At 44.1% G+C, this 20,600-nt stretch overlaps 1 protein-coding gene across 1 annotated transcript in view; it reads left to right on the top strand.

Annotated features, from left to right (window-relative positions):
- The window catches only part of TMBIM1 (transmembrane BAX inhibitor motif containing 1), a 118,058-nt gene that overhangs the window by 43,697 nt on the left and 53,761 nt on the right, over window positions 1–20,600 (top strand). The window contains exons 2-7 of the mRNA XM_077449635.1: window positions 4,609–4,901; window positions 7,751–7,845; window positions 11,157–11,221; window positions 17,344–17,397; window positions 17,484–17,534; window positions 20,025–20,064. Of these exons, the coding sequence (XP_077305761.1) occupies window positions 4,646–4,901; window positions 7,751–7,845; window positions 11,157–11,221; window positions 17,344–17,397; window positions 17,484–17,534; window positions 20,025–20,064 (561 nt within the window). The 5' untranslated portion in view covers window positions 4,609–4,645. The remainder of the gene's footprint in view (window positions 1–4,608; window positions 4,902–7,750; window positions 7,846–11,156; window positions 11,222–17,343; window positions 17,398–17,483; window positions 17,535–20,024; window positions 20,065–20,600) is intronic.

Here is a 20,600-nt window from a genome sequence, read left to right as displayed (position 1 = left end):
ATTTATTGAACAGTCCTCATTTTTAATTTAGTTCCTGGAAGGAAGAGTGAGCCTCAATAGATTTTATCTATATTGATGTCAATTTCAATTAGGCGTTTCTGGTGTTCATCAATTAGGAGACTCCTCATTTTAGTGGAGCACAATTTGAAATTGCTCTTCCATATCATTTTAAAGGTGGATGTTTTCAAAAGAAGGAAAATATCTGTACACGGAGCCCCAATAGGTTGAGGTCCTCCCTAATGTATTCATTCGAATGTCTTAATATGCCACTATTCCTTCCATTGACACCAGTGATGGGGCACTTTTGCTTGAATACCAAAAATAGGGAATTGTTCACTCCCACTGGCCACAGTCCTGCCTCCCTTTTAGTTGTAAGGACAGTAAACTGGCCCTTGATTTAGAAAGTTTGGAGACCCCTGGTTAGCTCCATGGAGAACTTCACTCATATCTGGACTGCAATTGCTGACCTTAGAAAATTCTGGTTTCCTGCCTCTTGGGAGTTGTTTTCGGGGGTTCAGGTGTATTAAAGTGGTTCTAAAGTCAGCCACTAATTGACCCGGCCCCCCCCCCCCCCCACCAAAAAAAAAAAACAACCGAGTCCTCCATAAATCCAAGGCTGTGCCCGGCAGCAGGTCTTCTCTCTGCTCTTGCTAGTCTGGCTCCTGCTGCTGTCAGTTATATCCAGTGAGGAGGGGGCGGGGCAAGCCCCGGTGTGTGTGTGTGTGTGTGTGTGTGTGTGTACCATGTATGCACACAGCCCTGGAGCTGGAGTTTGGAGTCAATTTGTTAGTTTATCTTAATCTGCTAGTCCTTCTAATGTTCCCCTCCCCACAGACTGTAAATGCTGCTGTGCCTCCTGTGCTCCTTCATCCAGAGTGGCGGTGCTCTAATACAGGAAATGTGTGTTACTGGCCAGATCACTAGGTGAAAAAAATCCTAAAAAAGAAAACAAATGCAGCCCTGACCCACCGCATCTAATGATTGGTAAACCTATATCCCCTTTTTTATTTGGTGGTTTTATAACGCTTTCAGCTTTATCTATCTCTTTGTCTTCTGGAATAATATTGTAGGTAGACCCTTGCAGCCTGTACCCCCTCCTGGATAGTTTGTATGCCATGCCCAGCGTGATTTCACCCCATAGAGGGCCATATCATGAGAGAGTATATTTCCATGTGTAGCCAGCTTTGTGTGCACCCTTCCCCCGCTCTGCATATCATTGCCGACAAGAGAAGGATGTTGGCCGGATGCTCTAACATGCACCTGCCCTAGAGGCTGCGTACCAATCCAGGGGTGGAATGTCCCAGATGCCAGGGCTCCTCTAATCTGCTCACATAGAACTGCAGTTTGTGAAAGCTGGGTAATTGGGGGGATTTAATATTCTGTACAGTAAACTGGAGGCTAAAAAAAAACCCAGGAAGTCTTTACAGGAAATTTTAGTAATATATGTGTAATGATCCCGCTACACGATTAGATTAGATGCAAGCTGTCCAATGACTGCTGTGATACTTATGGATCAGACACTCGTTTAATATTAACTGCTTAGAATGAACATTTGCCCCGTTTTTTTTATTTTATTTTTTATTTTATTTTTATTCCTTTTAAAAAACAGTACAGAAAAATTAATGTTCACCTGCTGGAAACACAAGAAGCTTCCACATTCTTGCTGAACTGACTTTGTGCCTCTGCTGCACTGAAATCCCAACCAGAGGTGTCTGCCCTGTCTGTAGGCAAGTGCAATTCCCCCTCCATTCTCTAGGTGGCACTGTGCCATTATTACAGATTGAGTGGAGTCTGTTAAGGCAGCGGTCCCCAAAATTTCACCTTCACGGCAGCCAATTTGGGCGGGGTGCAGGTTATTGGGGAGGGGCTATTCATGGAGGCTGTCCTCAGCCCCCCCCCTTTACAGCACAGTCACCCCTTTTTTATATCAGTGTCCTCAGTTCCTCTTCACATCACAGCCCCCTCTTTACATTACAGTTCCCCTCTACACTGCGGGCCCCCTTTACATCACAGGGCCCCTTTTACATTAATCTAATGGGGACTGCTCTGTAAAGGGGGGGCTGTGATGTAAAAAGGACTGTACTGCTGTGTAAAGGGGGCACTGTACTGTAAAGGGGACTGCTCTGTAAGTGGGCACCATAATGTAAAGGGGACTGCACTATAAAGGGGGGGGGGGCTGTAATATAAAGGGGACTGCTCTGTAAGGAGGCACTGTAGTCTAAAAGGGATGGCTCTGTAATGGGAGCACTGTGATGTACAGGGGACTGCGCTGTAAAGGGAGAACTGTGATATAAAGGGGGGAATGCTCTGTAAGTGGGCACCATAATGTAAGGGAGACTGCACTATAAAGAGGGCACTGTAATGTAAAGGGGGGGCTGTAATATAAAGGGGACTGCTCTGTAAGGGGGCACTGTAGTCTAAAAGGGACAGCTCTGTAAGGGGAGCACTGTAATGTAAATGGGGGCTTTGATGTAAAGGGGACTGCACTGTAAAGGGAGCACTGTGATCTAAAGGGGAATGCTCCATAAAGGAGTCACTGTAATGTAAAGGGAGGGGGGGGGGGGCTGTGATGTAAAGGGGACTCCACTGTAAAGTAGGTGCTGTGATATAAAGGGGAATGCTTCATAAAAGGAGGCACTGTAATGTAAAGGGGACTGCTCTGTAAGGGGGGCACTGTCATGTACTGTGATGTAAAGGTTACAGGGGCTGTGATGTAAAGATTACTGCATTGTAAATGGGACACTGTGATTTAAAGGAAACTTCACTGTAAAGGGGCACTGTAAAGATTACAGTACGGTGCCTTATATTGCAGTGCCCTTAGTAATCACAGCCTCCTCCATCACAGTGCCCCTGCATTTTGCCCCCCCCCCCTTCCCTCTTTAACATGACACTTCCGCATTCCAATTTCTGCCTCCCCTGCACAGGGCTCATACTTTTTGGCAGGACAGAGGCTGTGATCATTCCAAGTGTCTTCCCCCGGCTCCCCCACCCGCCTAACGATGTCCTCCTGTCAGCAGGGCAGGAGGAGCTCTCCATTCTGAGTTGCAGCTCCCTCTGCCCCCTGCACCTGCTGATTGGATGACATCTTTGGTCGGGTGGGTGGAGGAGCTGGGAGAGGATAAACCGGCATGACCCCACAGCAGGAGATGAGAGATGACCAGGGTCTGTGATAGCCCTGTGTAGACCGTGGTCGCCACTCTCCTCCTGCTCTGCAGTCTGGTCATCGATAGGCCATGAACTGGTTCCGGTCCCCAGCCCGGGAGTTGGGGACTCCTGTGTTGGATTCAGTATCTGAGAAGCCAGCTGTGTTGGTGTGGGACCTTATATAATAGGGTACCCGCAACATTCAGGCACTGGCGCGAGTGGTAGATCCGGCATAGAGGCCGTGCTGGTGAGGGAAAGTGCATAACGCAGAGAGGGGTTCCCGGCGAGAAGTGTCAGGTCAGGGACAATTTCTGTCTTGACAGAACATCCTGGTATCCAGACCAGAAATGTTAGGCTCTTCTCCCCTCGTTATAGTGCCGTCCTGTTACTACGAGGATAATACAGGCCAAGCCTAGTGACACTGTATACATAACTGCTATATCGCCTTATATCAGTGCTTTCAAAAACTGTCTTTATAGATTATCGCTAAATGCATACACAATATACAAGATAAATTACAACATCAAGAACTGTGTATGTGGTCTCTATATGATTGGATACCCTAGACTTAAGCCCTGCCTACATTTCTGCTGGACCACCGAACTCAACCTATCCTTTGTGTTCCTCTCCCATATGCATACATTTATTTATTTTTTAACTAGAGAAGCGATGCAGCTGTTTTGACTCCCCAAGTGCCTATCCACACCCTGTGTTCAAGAAAAGGGCTCTTGGGAGATGTAGTTCTGGAGGCATACCTACATCAATAGAAGCTGATAGTAGCTGCCCCTGCAAAACATTTTACACGCCTGGTGATGTCTCACAACAGGAACAAAGTAAATTTGGGTAATGCCTAGGGCTGAGAAGAACCTTTTCACAGGCTTCATTCTTCTTGTAATGAGGCTCAATAGACTTCGCTTCAGCTAGTGACATCAGGACATCTGATCATCAAACATGGAAATTCCCCAGAACTGGCCAGGAGACTCCAGCTAATAAATAAGAATACAAAGTGTTCAAAGTTTTGAGGGTTCCTTCTGGCAGGGACGTGCCAAGGGATAGGCACATGAAGTGGTCTATTTTGTCTCTCCAGAAGAAGGGGGGTGCATAAAGGCCAGCAACTGCAATTAGGCTGCTAAGTTAGTTCAACTCCCATGGGGGGGCAAATTTTGGCCTTTTTGCCTTGGATGCTATAGGATCGCCAATCACAGTGGTCAGGTAATTTGGCAGATCTTCTCCCCCCCCCCCCCCCCCCCCCCCCACCCCGGGGTAATCGTCCAGTTAAAGGGACACTGGGGCTGGGTTGATGGGTTTGTGTTGGGATCATGTGTATATTACCTTACCAATGTGTGTTAATGTCCTTTGTGTTTTTTTTTTTTTTTTTTTTTTTATGTCTACAATTTTGCAGGATTTTATAATTATGTGAATATTTTTTTTATTTTTTTTTTTCCTGTCTGTTTTTCTTTTCAGGTCATAAAAGGGAATCTGGTGCACAAATCAGCCCACCATGTCCTATCCAAGTGCCCCACCGCCATATGATGACCGAGATCCACTGCATAACCCAGCGTACCCTCCGCCTGGTGGATATCCGGCCCCAGGGGGCTATCCACCTCCCTATGGGTCATCTGGAGGGTATTACCCACAACCAGGTGGATACCCACCACCAGGTGGATACCCACCACCTGGGGGCTACCCAGAACCCGGGCACAATGAGCCTCCAAAACCTGTGATGCCGATGCTACCGAATATTCCACTCAACCCAGGTCTGTCTCATATAATCGCCCACAAAGCTGGCCTCAGCCATGCATTTCTGCATTTATTGAAGCACATTAAAACGAGAACAAAAAATGTAATATTTTGCAGCTTACCATTCTTTAGGTGCGATGGTTGCACCCGTTGTTGTTTGGTGTTTTTTTTTTTTTTTTTTTTGTCTTGTCTTCTTTTATTTTCACCTGGTGACCCTGCCAGTAATCCTGCCCTAGGTTGTAACCAGTATTAATTTTGTCAACTAAGACATTTTTGTCAAAGTTTTTCGTCAGCGTAATTTTTAGAGTGATGAAAACTAAACGAAAAGTACAGCACGTTTTCGTCCACTGCCGAAAACTGAGGGAAAATAAAAAAAATCTGAATGAAATGCAGTGTGCATTGCAGAGAGCAAGGCTTTCCCGAGTCCAGCCGAGACTGTCCCACTCCTGAGTCCCAACTCAAAAGACACCCATGTCCAGAGCAGAGCAGACTGTGAGTGTAGGAATTACAATTATAGCACGACTGAGGCCTCCCCTCAGACCACTGTCCGTCCAGAGCACTGTGTGTGTGTGTGTATGTATTACACAGGCCTCCTCAGACCACCATCCAGAGCACTGTGCAGCAGTACAAGCCTAATCAGAGCACTGTGCAGCCTAAACAGGGCTCTTCAGACCACCATCCAGCACTGTGCAGCAGTACAGGCCTCCTCAGACCACCGTCCAGAGCACTGTGCAGCCTTACGGGGCTCCTCAGACCACCATTCAGCACTGTGCAGCAGTACAGGCCTCCTCAGACCATTGTCCAGAGCACTGTGCAGCCTTACCGGGCTCCTCAGACCACCATTCAGCACTGTGCAGCAGTACAGGCCTCCTCAGACCATTGTCCAGAGCACTGTGCAGCCTTACCGGGCTCCTCAGACCACCATTCAGCACTGTGCAACATTACAGGTCTCATCAGACCACTGGCAGTGGCAGCCAGGCCACTGTGCATTACAGGCCATCCCTCAGACCTGAGACCACCATCCAGAGCACTGTACAGCAGTACAGGATACCTCAACTTTTTGAGATGGGAATGAGGGACCCCCTATCGGCAAAAGTATGCAGGCATAGGACACATCCCCTTGCCACGTCCCCTTAAAGGAGAATTGTACAAAAAAAGCAAGATTTGTTAAACCCACAAATGCGTGTGTTTTTTTTTTTTTTGTTTTTTTTTTTTTTTTTTTTTACCACTACTATTCCTTTTTATATTTGGCTTTTAAATTTGACAAATGCCGCAATTTAGAAATCAGATAAACACTTTTTGGGGAAAAAAAAAGTGGAAAACACTTTTTGATAGATAAAAAGTGCATTTTATATACATCTATATAGATCAGACCAGTGCACTGAGCATTACGGGCCTCCTCAGACCACCGTCCAGAGCGGCTAAATCTGTATCTGTGAGTTTGTTCAAACCTTAATGCCATAAATAATAACATATTAGCTTTGTTTTACTCCAGGGGTATATATTGAGTTTGGAAATTGTAGAGAAATGCTTATATAATGCATTACAATTTAACTAAACACATTTGATTTGTCAAGTAAAATGTACTGGAGATTTTAGTAGACTAAAATATGATGACTAAAATGGGACTAAAATGGGACTAAAATGGCATTTTAGTCAGACTAAAACACTTGCAGAAGACTAAAATGGGACTAAAACTAAAATGCAATTTTAGTCCTAAGACTAAGGGCCGGTTCACACAGCGATGCGCGGCGAGGCGTCTCCGACTTGCCTCGCCGCGACCTGCACGGACCTCAGCGGCGACTTGCAGAGGACTTCTGCATAGAAGTCAATGCAAGTCGCCCCCGAAGTCGCCCCGAAGTAGTACAGGAACCTTTTTTCTGAGTCGGAGCGACTCGAGTCGCTCCTCTCAGAACGGTTCCATAGCACTGAATGGGGGCGACTTGCGGGAGCGAGGCGAGGCGAGCCGTGTCGCCTCGCCTCGCGTCGCAGTGTGAACCGGCCCTAAGAGTAAAACTAAATCACAATTTGCTGCCAAAATTAACTCTGGTTGTAGCCCAGGCTGGAAGGCATAGTTTACAAAAGATAACCTTGTTTGTGCCTTTTTTTTAGTTCAGCTCACAGGAAGTAACATGGCATTTCTGGCAGGGTCAACAGCTATTTCCTTGCTGAAAATGTTCTCAGCCTGAGAAAAAAAGAAAACAATTGCAGCCACCATATCTAAATACTAATAATCTATCGTATGTAAAACTTTGCTATTGAGTCTAGTTAACAATTAACCCTTTTTACTGCCACAGACAAGTGCCATAAATTGATGGCTGCAGGGGGGTTTACACTCACACCTGGCTGCTACGACAGTTGGAAGTGTGTATGTTTCATAGTAGGACTTTTGGTCCCCAATGTATTAATAAAGTTTTACTTAAGAGTGTCAAGTGTTACCGAGTGCTCAATTGTGTATGTCACCCCAACATTTCATATTCCTGGTGTGTCTGTTCTACCATATATTTGTGCCTTAAAAAGTCTCCTGTTCTTTTTGTATTGCTTCCTTTTGTGTGAAATTCCTGGTGATTCTGCCAGTTTTCTCCGCTTTCCTATTAAAAACTGACCACGCTAGATATGAGAGCATATCCATCCCTAGCGTGGTCAGTTTTCTGCCTGTCCTCCAATGGCCAAAACTTGTGCCGACATTCCTCCCCTGCACAGCTTTTCACTGGAAAGATTTGTGTATTTCCTTTTCTCTGCTTCTTGCTGACATGCCAACCCACCCCCCACCTCTCTAATCCCCTTATCATGCTTCCCCCCCCCCCCAAAAAAAAATGTTTGAGTCCACATTATAACGCTGTATTCTGTTATTCTTACCCTGTAGGTGCCACTGACCCCAATATTTACAGCACTGGAGATGGGGAGGGGCAGTTCGGCTCTTGGGATGACAAGGCCGTCAGACACGCTTTCATCCGCAGGGTGAGTCTCCTCTAACGTACATTTATGTGCTTCATTGTACTCAATTGTCCTTCATCCCTGCCATCTGGATGAAGCAGGGAATCAGGATTTGGGGGTATTGGTGAGATGGATGCCAACGTTGTGAAATAATCTGTAGGGTCACCTAGCTCCTCAGAGGATGGACATTAGCAGCTTATATATTATGACAGTGGTGGTCTACTTTATTCATTGGGTGGCCTCAAGTGCAGCATTTGAAGTTGCCAAAAGGCCAAACATAATAATCAGTAATTGATGGCCAGGGGCTATGGGCTTGCTACAAGTGATGGTCAGAGAGTTCAGATAAGCTGTAGGAGATGGTCAGAGGCTATGAGCCTTCTACAGGAGATGGTCAGAGGCTATATGGGCCTGCTACAGGAGATGGTCAGAGGCTATATGGGCCTGCTACAGGAGATGGTCAGAGGCTATATGGGCCTGCTACAGGAGATGGTCAGAGGCTATATGGGCCTGCTACAGGAGATGGTCAGAGGCTATATGGGCCTGCTACAGGAGATGGTCAGAGAGTTTGGGGTTGATTTACTAAAGGCAAATGGACTGTGCTCTTTGTAAGTGCAATTGCACTCTGCAAGGACATTTTCTTCAGAGCTTAGTAAACGAGGTAAAGATTCACTTTGCAAAGAATACCCAAGCATTTTTTGCTTGCGCATAATTGGATGATGGTAGTCACAAGCTTTGGAGCAACTGCATTTACAGTGTGCAAGTGCACTTTGCAAAGTATATTTGCCTTTAGTAAATCAAACTCTATGGGTCTTCTAAGAGCGATGATCGGAGACTACAGGCTTGCTACAAGAGATGGTCAGACTATGGGCCTGCTACAAGAAACAGTCCAAGACATAGGTGTGCGCACAGGGTGTGCCTGGGCACACCCTAATCACCCTGTGCACTAGGGCTGCTAATAAGGCAGTACAGCCAAACCTCCTGTACCCTTATTGCAGACCCCAATCTTTTTGTTCCTCCCCTTGCAGCACTTCCAGTTTCTCCTCCCCCCCCCCCCCTTCCTCCAGGTGCACTGCAGGAGAAGTTCTAACATCTGCGCCCCCATCCATCTACTGTCCAGGCCCCCTGTGTGCCCCTTTCCCCTGCAGCACTTCAGGCTTCCCTCCTCTCCTCTCCCACTGGCAGCTGCTATGGGCACACAGGGGGATGTTTCAGGATGGAGAGCCCATCCTGAGACTATGGGCCTTTTATAACTTTTCTTGTCCTTATTAACCACTTCTGGGCCGGCTCACGCCGATATACATCAGCAATTTGAAGGGGGATTATTTTTTTTTTTTTGTTATGGCTGACTCTAGCTGCCATAATCCCAGTATCTTCAGTGAGTGGTCTGGTTTCAGATAAAAGTGGTCTCTGCGGGGGATTCACTGCAAGATCACTTTTATCGGTAGCGGGGGCCCCCCTTCCGCCACGCTCCGGTGCCCTCTGACGCTTACCGGAGCCAGCGGCTGAGGCGATCGGATCCTTCTCCCTGGCTTGGTATGGAGATGAGTGAGGGGAAGATGGCCCCCCACCTGTCTCCATATCATTGCAGGACGGAAGCAACGTCAAAACGTCACTTCCACCCATAGTTCTTAAAGGGATTTTTTTTTTCTTTCTTATATTGCATTTTAGTGTAAGAATGAGATGTGAGGTCTTTTTGACCTCAGATCTCATATTTTAAGAGGTCATGTCATGCTTTTTTTTTTTTTTTTTTCTATTACTTGAGTGTGTGTGTGTGTGTGTGTGTGTATGTGTGTGTATATGTATGTATGTATGTATATATATATATATATATATATATATATATATATATATATATATATATATATATATATATATATATATATATATATATATATATATATATTATAGTGCCTCGCGCTCGCATATGAAAACGGTGTTCAAACCACACATGTGAGGTATCACCACGATTGTTAGAGCGAGAGCAATAATTTTAGCCCTAGGCCTCCTCTGTAACACAACATGCAACCTGTAGAAGTTTTTTTATTTTTTTTTTTAAGGGTAAAAGTTTGTTGCCGTTCCACGAGTGGGGCGCAATTTTGAAGCGTGACATGTTTTTTGTATCAATTTATTCAGCGTTACATTTATCTTTCACAATATAAAAAAAAAATTGGGCTAACTTTACTGTTTTCTTATTTTTTAATGCAAAAAAGTATATATATATATTTTTTTTTACTCCAAAAAAGTGTGCTTGTAAGACCGCTGTTCAAATACGGTTTGACAGAAAGTTATGCAACGACCGCCATATATGTATGTGTGTGTGTGTATATGTATATGTATGTATGTGTGTGTGTGTGTATATGTATATATATATATATATATATATAATATATATATATATATATATAATTTGGGGGTTCCAAGTAATTTTCTAGCAAAAAACCGATTTTAACTTGTAAACGCCAAATCTCAGAAAGCGGCTCGGTCCTTAAAGGGGTTGTATATCTTTGTGTTTTTGCACCTTATTGCATCCTATGCATTAAGGTGAAAAAGCACCTGTCAGTAACAGGCCTCCCAGCCCCCCCGTTTTACTTACCTGAGCCCTGGAACTTGATCCACCGGGGACGCACTGTCTCCCTGCCTGGGGTTCTCGGCTCTTGATTGGATAGATTGATAGCAGCGCAGCCATTGGCTCCCGTTGCTGTCAATCAAATTAATGACGCAGGGCAGAGTCATGCATTCGGCGGCTATGGACACCGAATGCTGGGCTCGGGAGCATGCCTGCATGGTAACCCCCATTGGGGAAGCGCTTCCCCGAGGGGGGGGGGGGGTTTATCTGATTCAAAGAGGAGCTGCGAGAGCCACCGGGGGACCCCAGAAGACTCTGTGCAAAACAAGCGGCACAGTGGAGGTAAGTATGACATGTTTGTTATTTTAAATAAAAAAACAAACCCTTACAATCACTTAAAGTGGTTTTAACAAATTCCATGCAAAATATTTAGCACCACCAAATTATATTGGTTCTGTATTCTCTAAAAATTGGCGGTACTGGGAGGTGGGTGGGGGGGCGGACCCAAGGGTCAGTGCTTGGAGGTGGGTAGCGGCGGACCCAAGGGTCAAGCTCTGATATATAACCTAATGATAATAAGGGAATAGTCTGCTTTACCCTCTGCATGACTCCTCCTCCCCCTGCTCTTATAATTTGCTTCTTATGGAATATTTGTGTACAGATGACATTCTGGGCATTTTGAAATCTCTTATTTGCATCCCACGGTCTGTCGTATCTGTATTTGTGTGATGATTAATCACATTGACAATGTCGGCCTTCTGTTTTTCAGGTCTACGCCATCATATCCGTCCAGTTACTGGTCACTTTCGGCATTGTGGCGATCTTCACATTTGTGTAGGTTTTATATTCATAGTCCCCTCTGTCCTATTGCCATGTTGTAATGCCATGTTCATAGTTTATGATTGGCGAATATAAATGCTCTTAAAGTCGATATATGCAAGCTTTTTAACCCCCTTTTTTTTCATTTAAATTTTTTTTTTATTTATGACCACCCAACACATGTGTGCAGCGACAAAATGGTGGGCTTTAACGCCTACATGCAGCATGTAAGCGTCACTGGCGTGGCAAATGTTTGTGCTGAAAGCGCGCTCACTGCACAATATCAGCACAATGACTGAGCTGTCGAAGGCGGCTCTCTGTCCAGACTAAAGATTGGTAGCCAACGGGATTGGCTTCCAATCATGTCATATATATTTTTTTTTGACCTGTCAAATCGCTTCATTGAGAATGAAGGCTTATTGTATAAGCTGAAGTTAGAAGCTGATTGGCTGCCACGCACAGATGCACCAGATTTGTTAATCTTCAGTTTTAGTAAATCAACTCCCACAGTGTCTGTGATCCGAGACGTCCAATAGCGGCTCGGTACCCTGGCATTGATTGGCGCACTGGTGTCTACCACTATTCTGCTTTTAGACATGCAGAGGTGGTAAGTGGTTCATTAACCACTTCCCACCCGGCCAATGCACATATACGGCCGGGTGGGAGCCGTCTACTTCTGATGGGACGTTCAGGAACGTCCTTCAGAAGGAGCGGGATCGCGCGCGTGCACGGTGCATCTCAGATCGGCAGGAGGGCTCTGTGATTGGCCCTCCTGATCACATGACGGCCGTGTCCAATCACGGCCGTCATGTGATGTAAACAAACAGCCGGTTGCTAGGCAATCGGCTCCTCCTCTCCTCACACAGAAGTCATCGCTGAGGAGAGGAGAGCAGATCGCTGCAGCTGGCTGATGATCAGTGAGTATGAGCTGTTTTTTACAGCTTTTTACTCACTGATCACCAGCCTAGTGTAATACACAACACACCACACAGTATAAACACAATGTCCCCACATATGTCCCCAAATAATAAAAACATGTCCCCCACATATGTCCCACTAAAATCACATGTCCCAATGATTATCTGCACACATATGTCCGTGATCACCTGCACACATATGTCCGTGATCACCTGCACACATATGTACATGATCATTTGCGTACATATGTCCGTGATCACACAAACCAATTATTATACACTTTTTAATTTTTTTTTTACCAAAAACATGTAGCAGAATACATTTTGGATTAAATTTATGACAAAATTTGATTTTATTGGATTTCTTTTAAAATAGAAAAAAGAAAATGTAGTTTTTTTTCCAAATGTCTGCTTTTTTTTGCGCTTATATCGCAAAAAATAAAAAAACAGTCGCGAATAAATAACACCAAAATAAAACTCTATTTGTGCGAACAAAATTGTAAAAATTTCGTTTGGGTACAGTGTAGCATGACCGCGCAATCGTCACTGAAAGCGCTAGAGCGATGAAAGCTGAAAATTAGGCTGGGAAGGAAGGGGGCGAAAGTGCCCTGTATTGAAGTGGTTAATCCATTTTCACTAGGATATGAGTTTTGACCAAATGCTGAGTATAGCCTCAGGTTCAAAAAGGACATACATCAAACTTTTAGTACCATCATCCAAATTTGTAATTGTAGAATGCTAAAAGATGTGGGAGTGTCTGGGAAGTTGCTGATGCTGCTATACATCCGCATTTAAAAGGCTTTGGGTTTGAATGGATTATCTCGGTACTTGGTAGTAAATAACAAGTGAGAGAAAATAAATATATAATGTTTTTTAATGAAGACAAGAAGTGTATGAATACAAACAATAAATCTTTAAAATCGTATACACCACAATTAAACAATGCTACTGTCGGGGTTCCCCCGTAGAGTTTTCTTTTGAAGAGCGGTATACAAAATTCCTCAACTGGTTTTGCGGCGAACGGCTTCTTCAGGAGGATAGACCTATAGGATAAATAATATCTTTGAGCAAAACGTAATCAAAAAAGCAAACATATATGCAAAAGAGAAATAACAGAGCATTTTTACAATCAAAATTAAACTAAGGAGACCGGCTCACCCACACGGACGGAAACGGCAGACCAAAGGACCCATCAAAGGATAGGAGTTATTTTTTATTTATTCATTATTATTATTATTATTATTACTACTACTCTACAGAATTTATATAAGTGCCAACAGTTTGTGCAGCACTTTTTATTTTATTTTTAAAATGTGTGTTTGTTTGTTTGTTTGTTTGTTTGTTTGTTTGTTTGTTTGTTTGTTTGTTTGTTTGTTTTTTTTTTTTGTTTTTTTTTATTGGCCAGCTCGCACTCCGAGATATTGCTTAGCTGTGACTTGTTCATGTGAAGCGGCTGAACTCCAGGCAGATATAATAAAGCTCTCTATTCATTAATAGATGATAATGTATTTTAAATACAAGGAGTGTAAGTACCTGAATTTCACTTGGGATCAGCCTTTGCAATCAATTTACAGCAAAGCTCAACCTGGGAGAAGCAGACAAAGAACCAGTCAGCTGTGCTACAGTATTCATGTGTTTACAAGGAGCATGCTGATCGGAGAAGAGAGCAGAGTGATGGAGAGGAGCTCATCAGTCACCTGCTTCTCCCTTTACTGTAAAATCACAGGTCAGGGCGAGGAACAAGATTAGAAGACCCCTTTTCACATGATAGACCCGCTCGGATCTGCCTGTAGGTTTTTCAGGCAGATCCGAGCAGGCCACCTTGTGTATAGGCAGGCGGATATCGGCAGAGATGTGTCTGCTGACACCTGCTTGCCATCCGATTAGACGAGATCTGCTTTAAAGGGGTTGTAAAGTTAAGTGTTTTTTCACCTTAATGCATCCGATGAAAACACCTGGCAGTGACCAGCTCCCCCGTTTTTCTCACCTGAGCCCTTGAACTTGTCCCAGGGGGACGCACCTTCTCTCTGCTAGGGGGTTCTCAGCTGTTGATTGGATAGATTGATAGCAGCCCAGCCATTGGCTCTCTCTGTTGTCAATCAAATCCAATGACCCGGCCGCCAGGGGGCGGAGCCGAGTCCTGCATTCGGCGTCTATGGGTGTCAAATGCTGGACTTGGGAGAGTGCTTCTCCCAGGGGGTTATCTGATGCGAGGAGGAGCCGAGTGCCGCCGAGGGTCCCCATTAGACCAGGATCGGGGTCCACGCTGTGCAAAACGAGCTGCACAGTGGAGGAAAGTATGATAAGTTTGTTTATTTTCAAAAACAAAAAATTGTCCCTTTTTTAAAACAGGTGGCGATCCATTGGATCGGATGAAAATGGACAGGCAGTCCGTTTTCATCCCATCTTCCCATAGGCCTCTGACAGGTACGTCCCTGCACAGTGAGCAGAGAGATGGACCTGTCATCCGCCTGCTCAGCGGGGATCAACGGAGCGATCCCCCGCTAAGCAGATCCGCTCCGTGTGAAAGGGGCCTTAATTTTTATTTTTTTCACCCCAGGCTGGAACTTCATTAAGTCAGCAGCTACAAATACTGCAGCTGCTGACTTTTAATATTAGGACACTTGCCTGTCCAGGGAGCCAGCGATGTCAGCACGCCAGCCAATCTTTGGATTGACTCCCGGGTGCTGCCACCTCCATTCCTGGTAAAGGAACCCTTCAGCTTCACAGTTCCCTACTGCGTGAATGCGCTTTCTAATTGGGCCGGCGGCGGAGGAAGAAGGGGTGGGTGTCAGACTTCCTGGAGATCGGGCCGTGGTCCCCCTGAAAAGTTGTCAAATGTGCCACAGGAGGAAGTGTATAAGCGAGAATTCCACTTTTGGGTGGAACTCCGCTTTAACTGCAGCAAAAAAAAAAAATCAGGTCTCCTTTTCTGCCAGACAGGGCTGTGCTGTGTGGCTGAGCTGTGTAAATATCTGGATTGGATAGACAGAAGTACAAATCTTGTGGCAGGTAATACAGTTCCTGTGTATATATATATATATAATTACTCTGAGTGTTAACTGTTTGGAGTTCAGCCATTACCTTATAAATCGTTTCTTTATCTTGCTAGGTGTCATTTTTTATTACTGCCTTTACAGACACTCTTTCTTGCTCTCCTTATACTGACCATTGTAAGCAGAGATAACCCTTATCATAATCTCTGTGAATTGATTTTTGCAGTCTGATAACATAAAAGTCGATAAAACAAGTTACACGGTGTGACTATGAAGTGTTCGTTCATTTCAGCCGATTGTACTCTGCTTCGAAAGTGTCTAGAGTCAAAACTTCCGAAGAGTCTACACCAGGGATAGGCAACTTTTTAGAGAGGCGGAGATCTACCCAAGCAACATGGGAGAAGTAAAAGATCACCGGGCACAGCGTCGCCTCCTTACACCTGTTATAAACCTCTAATTAACGTAATGCCATGTCGCAATCGCATGCATGGCACAGCAATCTTGGATTTTAATTGGATGGTGAGGAGGCAACATATCGCCTCCTCCCCACCTGTCAAACAAACTTGGATCGCTTTTCAGAGGCGCAGCAGTGCCTACTGCACTTGTGAATGAGCCCTAAGTTGCATTCAATAGCGCCACCCTTAAGGCTCGTTTACAAGTAAAGTTGGGGGGGGGGGGGGTTAAATCCCTGTGGTTGAGCCATGGTTTTACCACCCTCAATCCCTACCTCCTTTTGCTGCTGATTCAGCAGACAAAGGTGTACACCTGCCTTAGCAGGAATTATGCACCCTGTTGCTTTTGGTGCGTGGCAACGTCTGCCAATCGGGACTCATTCAAGTACAGCATATGGGACCGTTCTGCAAGCACCCTGCAACTGCATGTAAGCAGAGCTTACACTAGTAGACTTTTGAATGAACATTCACACAAAAATTCTGAATACATTCAATGATTTGACGAACATTCAAAAGGACTTCAAAATTTTGTTTGCTTTTAACATGCGATTTTGGAGCGAATCGACCTTTCCAGAAGGAAAACCACATTCAAAATGTATTAGTTCAATAAAAAAAATTTCTATCTTGCGCCTTTGATTTTTCTTGCCACGGTGGTTGATGACTAACAGTGATTTGACCCCATGAACGATTAGAAAATCAAACAAACGTTCTTAATGCAAAAAAGTTCAAACAAAATTCTACTACTTTATGGCCAGCTGAAGAGGGGGAATCTATGACCTTATCTGACAAGGGGGCTTACCCAGGGTGGACTCCCGTCGCAGAGAGATGGTAAAGGAGAGCAGATTTTAACGCCAAACCCCAACCAGAAACAACAAAATACAAATAAATGGGCCATTAAAAGGGAAAATTCCAAAATCCGCTTTTGCGGCAACCTTCAGCTTTAATCCAGAGACTTTCCCAGCAGTAATTTTATTCTACCACTAGATGTCCTCAGTCTGATGACGACCAGTTTTCTTCAGCTGTCTTCCTCTGAGCCCAAGTTTCCCTTGACTCGCCTCGGCCTGTGACTAGGCATTGCCAGGGAAAAATACTCTGTGATGAGCTCATCTCCTTTCCGCATGCTCTTTGCACTGCAACACACCTAATTGGCTCCATGTGCAGCTTCTTCCACTCGCACTCCAGCCATGCTGTACAGGGACTGCAAGAGGCTGATGTCAGATCAAAAACTACATTAAAATGTTCTAAAAAAATATATATATATTTTTTTTCTTACCAGAAATGGCTGTTGCTAGGCAGATCGTCCTAATCTGTCTCTTCCTACTCTGCGGTGATCTTTGGTGGTCTCCGGTCTTCTCCTATGTGTGTTGTCTTCTGGGGAATGGGACGCGGTGTGTTCTGGGAACTGTGTGTGTCCCAGAACACAGCGCTCACCATTCACAAAGCGCTGCGTGACTCGTGCATGCACAGTAGGAAATGGGCAGTGAAGCCGCAAGGCTCCACTGCCTGTTTCCCTTAGATAGAATGGCGGAGCCGAGGGACGGGTAGGCCTCGGGCGGCCGACATCGCAGGCACCTTGGACAGGTAAGTGCGCTTATTAAAAGTCAGCAGCTACAGTGGCCCTCCCCTTTAAATTGCTTGTATCTGAAAAATATTAATAGTTACAGAGCTGCATTCATTTGTGTCTTTTATCTCTGTTTTTGTGTTATGCTTTTGAAATCTAAATAATTTTCCTTTTGGGATTATTAAAGTAATCTGTATTAAATTTTGTACAGGATACCGCTGCGCACCTTTGTGCAACACAATCCTGCTGTCTACTATGCTTCATAGTAAGTACACATATTCCTACCCCATGTGTATGTGATATGTCATGTTGTGTGTCTGTGTCTAATAACTTGTCATTTTCATTTCACAGCGCTGTGTTCTTTGTCACCTACATAGTCCTGGCCTGCTGTGAGGGGCCCAGGTGAGTGTCTACATTGCCATATATATGTGTAAAGCCCAAACTGGCTTCTTATTAGAAATGTACAATTAGTTTTGTTCCGAAGTCTTTTTTTTTTTTTTTTTTCTTCCCAATTTGACAAATTTGTTAATTCGGAAATATTCGAGTTAACGAAAACCTGTTTTTACCACCCGCCATATAGCAATATGACGTCGGCACAGTGGTTGCAATATCCTGACCAGACGTCCTATGACAGTCACCAGGATATCAAGCCACTGCACACCCCCGGGGGCACCAATCGTGGTGATCGTTGTTGCGGCGTATCAGTCGGACACACCGCAACTCCAATCTAGGTAGAGTCTCTGACAGACTCTTTACCATGTGATCCGCTGTGTCCAATCAGGGCTGATCACAATGTAAACAGGAAGAGCCGTTGATAGGCTTTTAGTCACTTGCGTCTGACAGACATGAGTAGAGGAGAGCCAATCTGCTGCTCCTTTGATAGGGGGGGTCTGTGCTGATTATCAGTGCAGCCCACAGTGGACTACCAGGGACTCCACTAGGACCACCAATCAGTGCCCATAATGGATGCCAATCAGTGCCCACAATGGGCATCACTGATTGGCAGGCATTGTTTGGCACTGATTGGCATCCATCTGTGCCACCTATCAGTGCCCATCTGGGCTGCATATCAGTGCTGCATATTAGTGCCATCTCATCCGTGTGCAGCCCCATAAGTGCCCATCAGCGAAGAAAATAAAAATTGCAGAGGTGATCAAATACCACCAAAAGAGAGCTTCATTTGTGGGAACAAAATGATAAAAATGTTGTTTGGGTACAGTGTAGCATGACCGACCGCACAATTGTCATTCAAAGTGCGACAGCGCTGAAAATTGGTCTGGGCAGGAAGGTGTATAAGTGCCTGGTATTGACGTGGTTAATAAATTTTTCCGAAAACCAAAATTTGTAAATTCAAAAATGCAACGAAAATAAGAACAAAAATTTGGAAATCCGAAATATTAACAAATAATGATCAATAACTATTAAATTCCTTTCAAATTTGGCTGTTGGTGAACGAATACGAATTTATCCGAAGTTACGAATTAATCGAACTAATGAATGCTGCATCTAAACAAATGGAATTTAACAATTTAATAATAATAATTGGTCCCCAGTCATCTCTGTGACCCTCGGAGGCCTGGGCACGACGTTATGACGTCACGCCTGGGCTTGCGGAAGGAAACCATGCCGGGGACGCGGCTCGAAAGGCTGAGAGAGTTTATTTTAATTTTTGATCTCAGCCTTTCCAGCCTGAAGGAGAGATGTGGTGTCTTATAGACCCCACATATCTCCATAAAGAGGACCTGTCACGCACTATACCTATTACAAGGGATTTTTATTGAACCAAAAAGAACCCACTCCAGATGTCTACAAGGAATAAAAATCCAAAGAGATTTTTATTCCTTGTAATACGAATAAAAGTGATAAAACAAAAAATTTTAATAGAGTGAAAAAATAAAAGTAACTAAGTATAAAAAATTTTTTTTTTACGCGTCCCTGCGTGCTTGTGCACAGAAGCCAATGTATACGCAAGTCACACCCGCATATGTAAACGGCGGTCAAATCACACATGTGAGGTATCACCGTGTGCTTAAGGCTGCATTCACACCGAGCATCTCAAAGTCAGGCATTTTACCACGATTTTACTGGGACTTCGCCACGTTTGTTTATTCAGGTGTTTTTTTTTTTTTTTTTTTTTTAATTCATAAAACTGCATTTGCGCAAATACCATGCGACATAAAAAAGTTGCAACAACATTTTTATTTCCTAGGGTCTCTGCTAAAAAAATAAATAAAAAAAAAAACATATTTAATGTTTGGGGATTCTGAGTAATTTTCTAGAAATTTTTTTTTTTTTTTCATGTACAGTAGGAGTGAAGTGCCAGAGTTGGCCTGGGTGGGAAGTGGTTAAAGCCCCTTAAAGCTCAGTTCCAGATCCAACTCCCTCTACATTTCTGTGTACCTTTTTTATTTTTGGCTGGCCACGTCACGTGGCACATGTGCTTCTGGTCATCTTCAGGCTTTTGCAGCACTCGGTCTTTAATGATGTAATGACATCAGTGGCACTCCTGCCAGGATTTTTACGTAATTGCATGGTCCCTTCTCCTTACAAATAGCATTGAGGTGAGTATTGCAGCTAGAGCTTATTTTTGAATTGTTACAGCTATACAAATTGTTTAAAAAAAATCAAAACAAACAAAAAAAACCCCAGAAAAACGAAATGGGCTTTAAGTCTTTTTTTTTTATTTTGGTGCCCCCCGACCTCAATACATCTCACCAAATGTCCTGATATTTTTTTAAATTACATAATTGTAATTGTAAATTGTAATTTTTGTATTTTGTAAATTCCTAATTTTGCTCATCCCTCAAATTTAAAATAGTTTCCTTCTAACGTACATTTTTTTTTGGCCCGTGGATTTTAGGATTGTTTATAATTGTCTCTTTTGCCTTTCAGGAGGCGCTTCCCCTGGAATATAATCCTTCTGGCTGTATTTGTGAGTATCTACCATTTTAATGCTATTTTATCCTGTTAGTTGGTATCGGCTCCTCACCTTTTCATAAGGGCCGGTTCACGCGTGCTTTGCTCTTTGAAGAGCCATCTACATTTCTCTCTTCAGAGTGCTTTTGGGACACCGGTACTTTAATACGTGTGTTTTAGCACCGTCTCATTTTTTTTTTTTTTTTTTATCCAAATGTCCTAAATTGTTTAGGGATTTGTTTAGGCACTGCCACTGGCATGATGTTGCTGATCTCATCAGGCTGCCTTCTGATCCTTGTATTGAATTAAACTCACCGATTTTCATCTTGGGCTTGTTGCAGATGCCTGAGGAAAATCATTTGCCTACTTTAAAGTGCCTCCTACCCCTGGGAGAAGGTTGGGAGATTAAGCAGGGTTCACACCATCATGAATTGGATGCGGTTTGCCCGCATCCAATTCGCAATAGCAGGAGATTTTGACCGGCTCTCTATGGAGTCGGTTCACATGTATCTGCAGCAGGTCCAGTGCGTTTTGCAAAAAAAAACGCTGTGC

Source organism: Lithobates pipiens, unplaced genomic scaffold (genome assembly GCF_037356315.1).
Source record: "Lithobates pipiens isolate NorthernLeopardFrog02 unplaced genomic scaffold, aLitPip1_a1.2 Scaffold_22, whole genome shotgun sequence".
NCBI classification, from domain to species: domain Eukaryota; kingdom Metazoa; phylum Chordata; class Amphibia; order Anura; family Ranidae; genus Lithobates; species Lithobates pipiens.
Note: the sequence above shows the minus strand (reverse complement) of the source record. Positions and strands in the feature narration are given on the sequence as shown.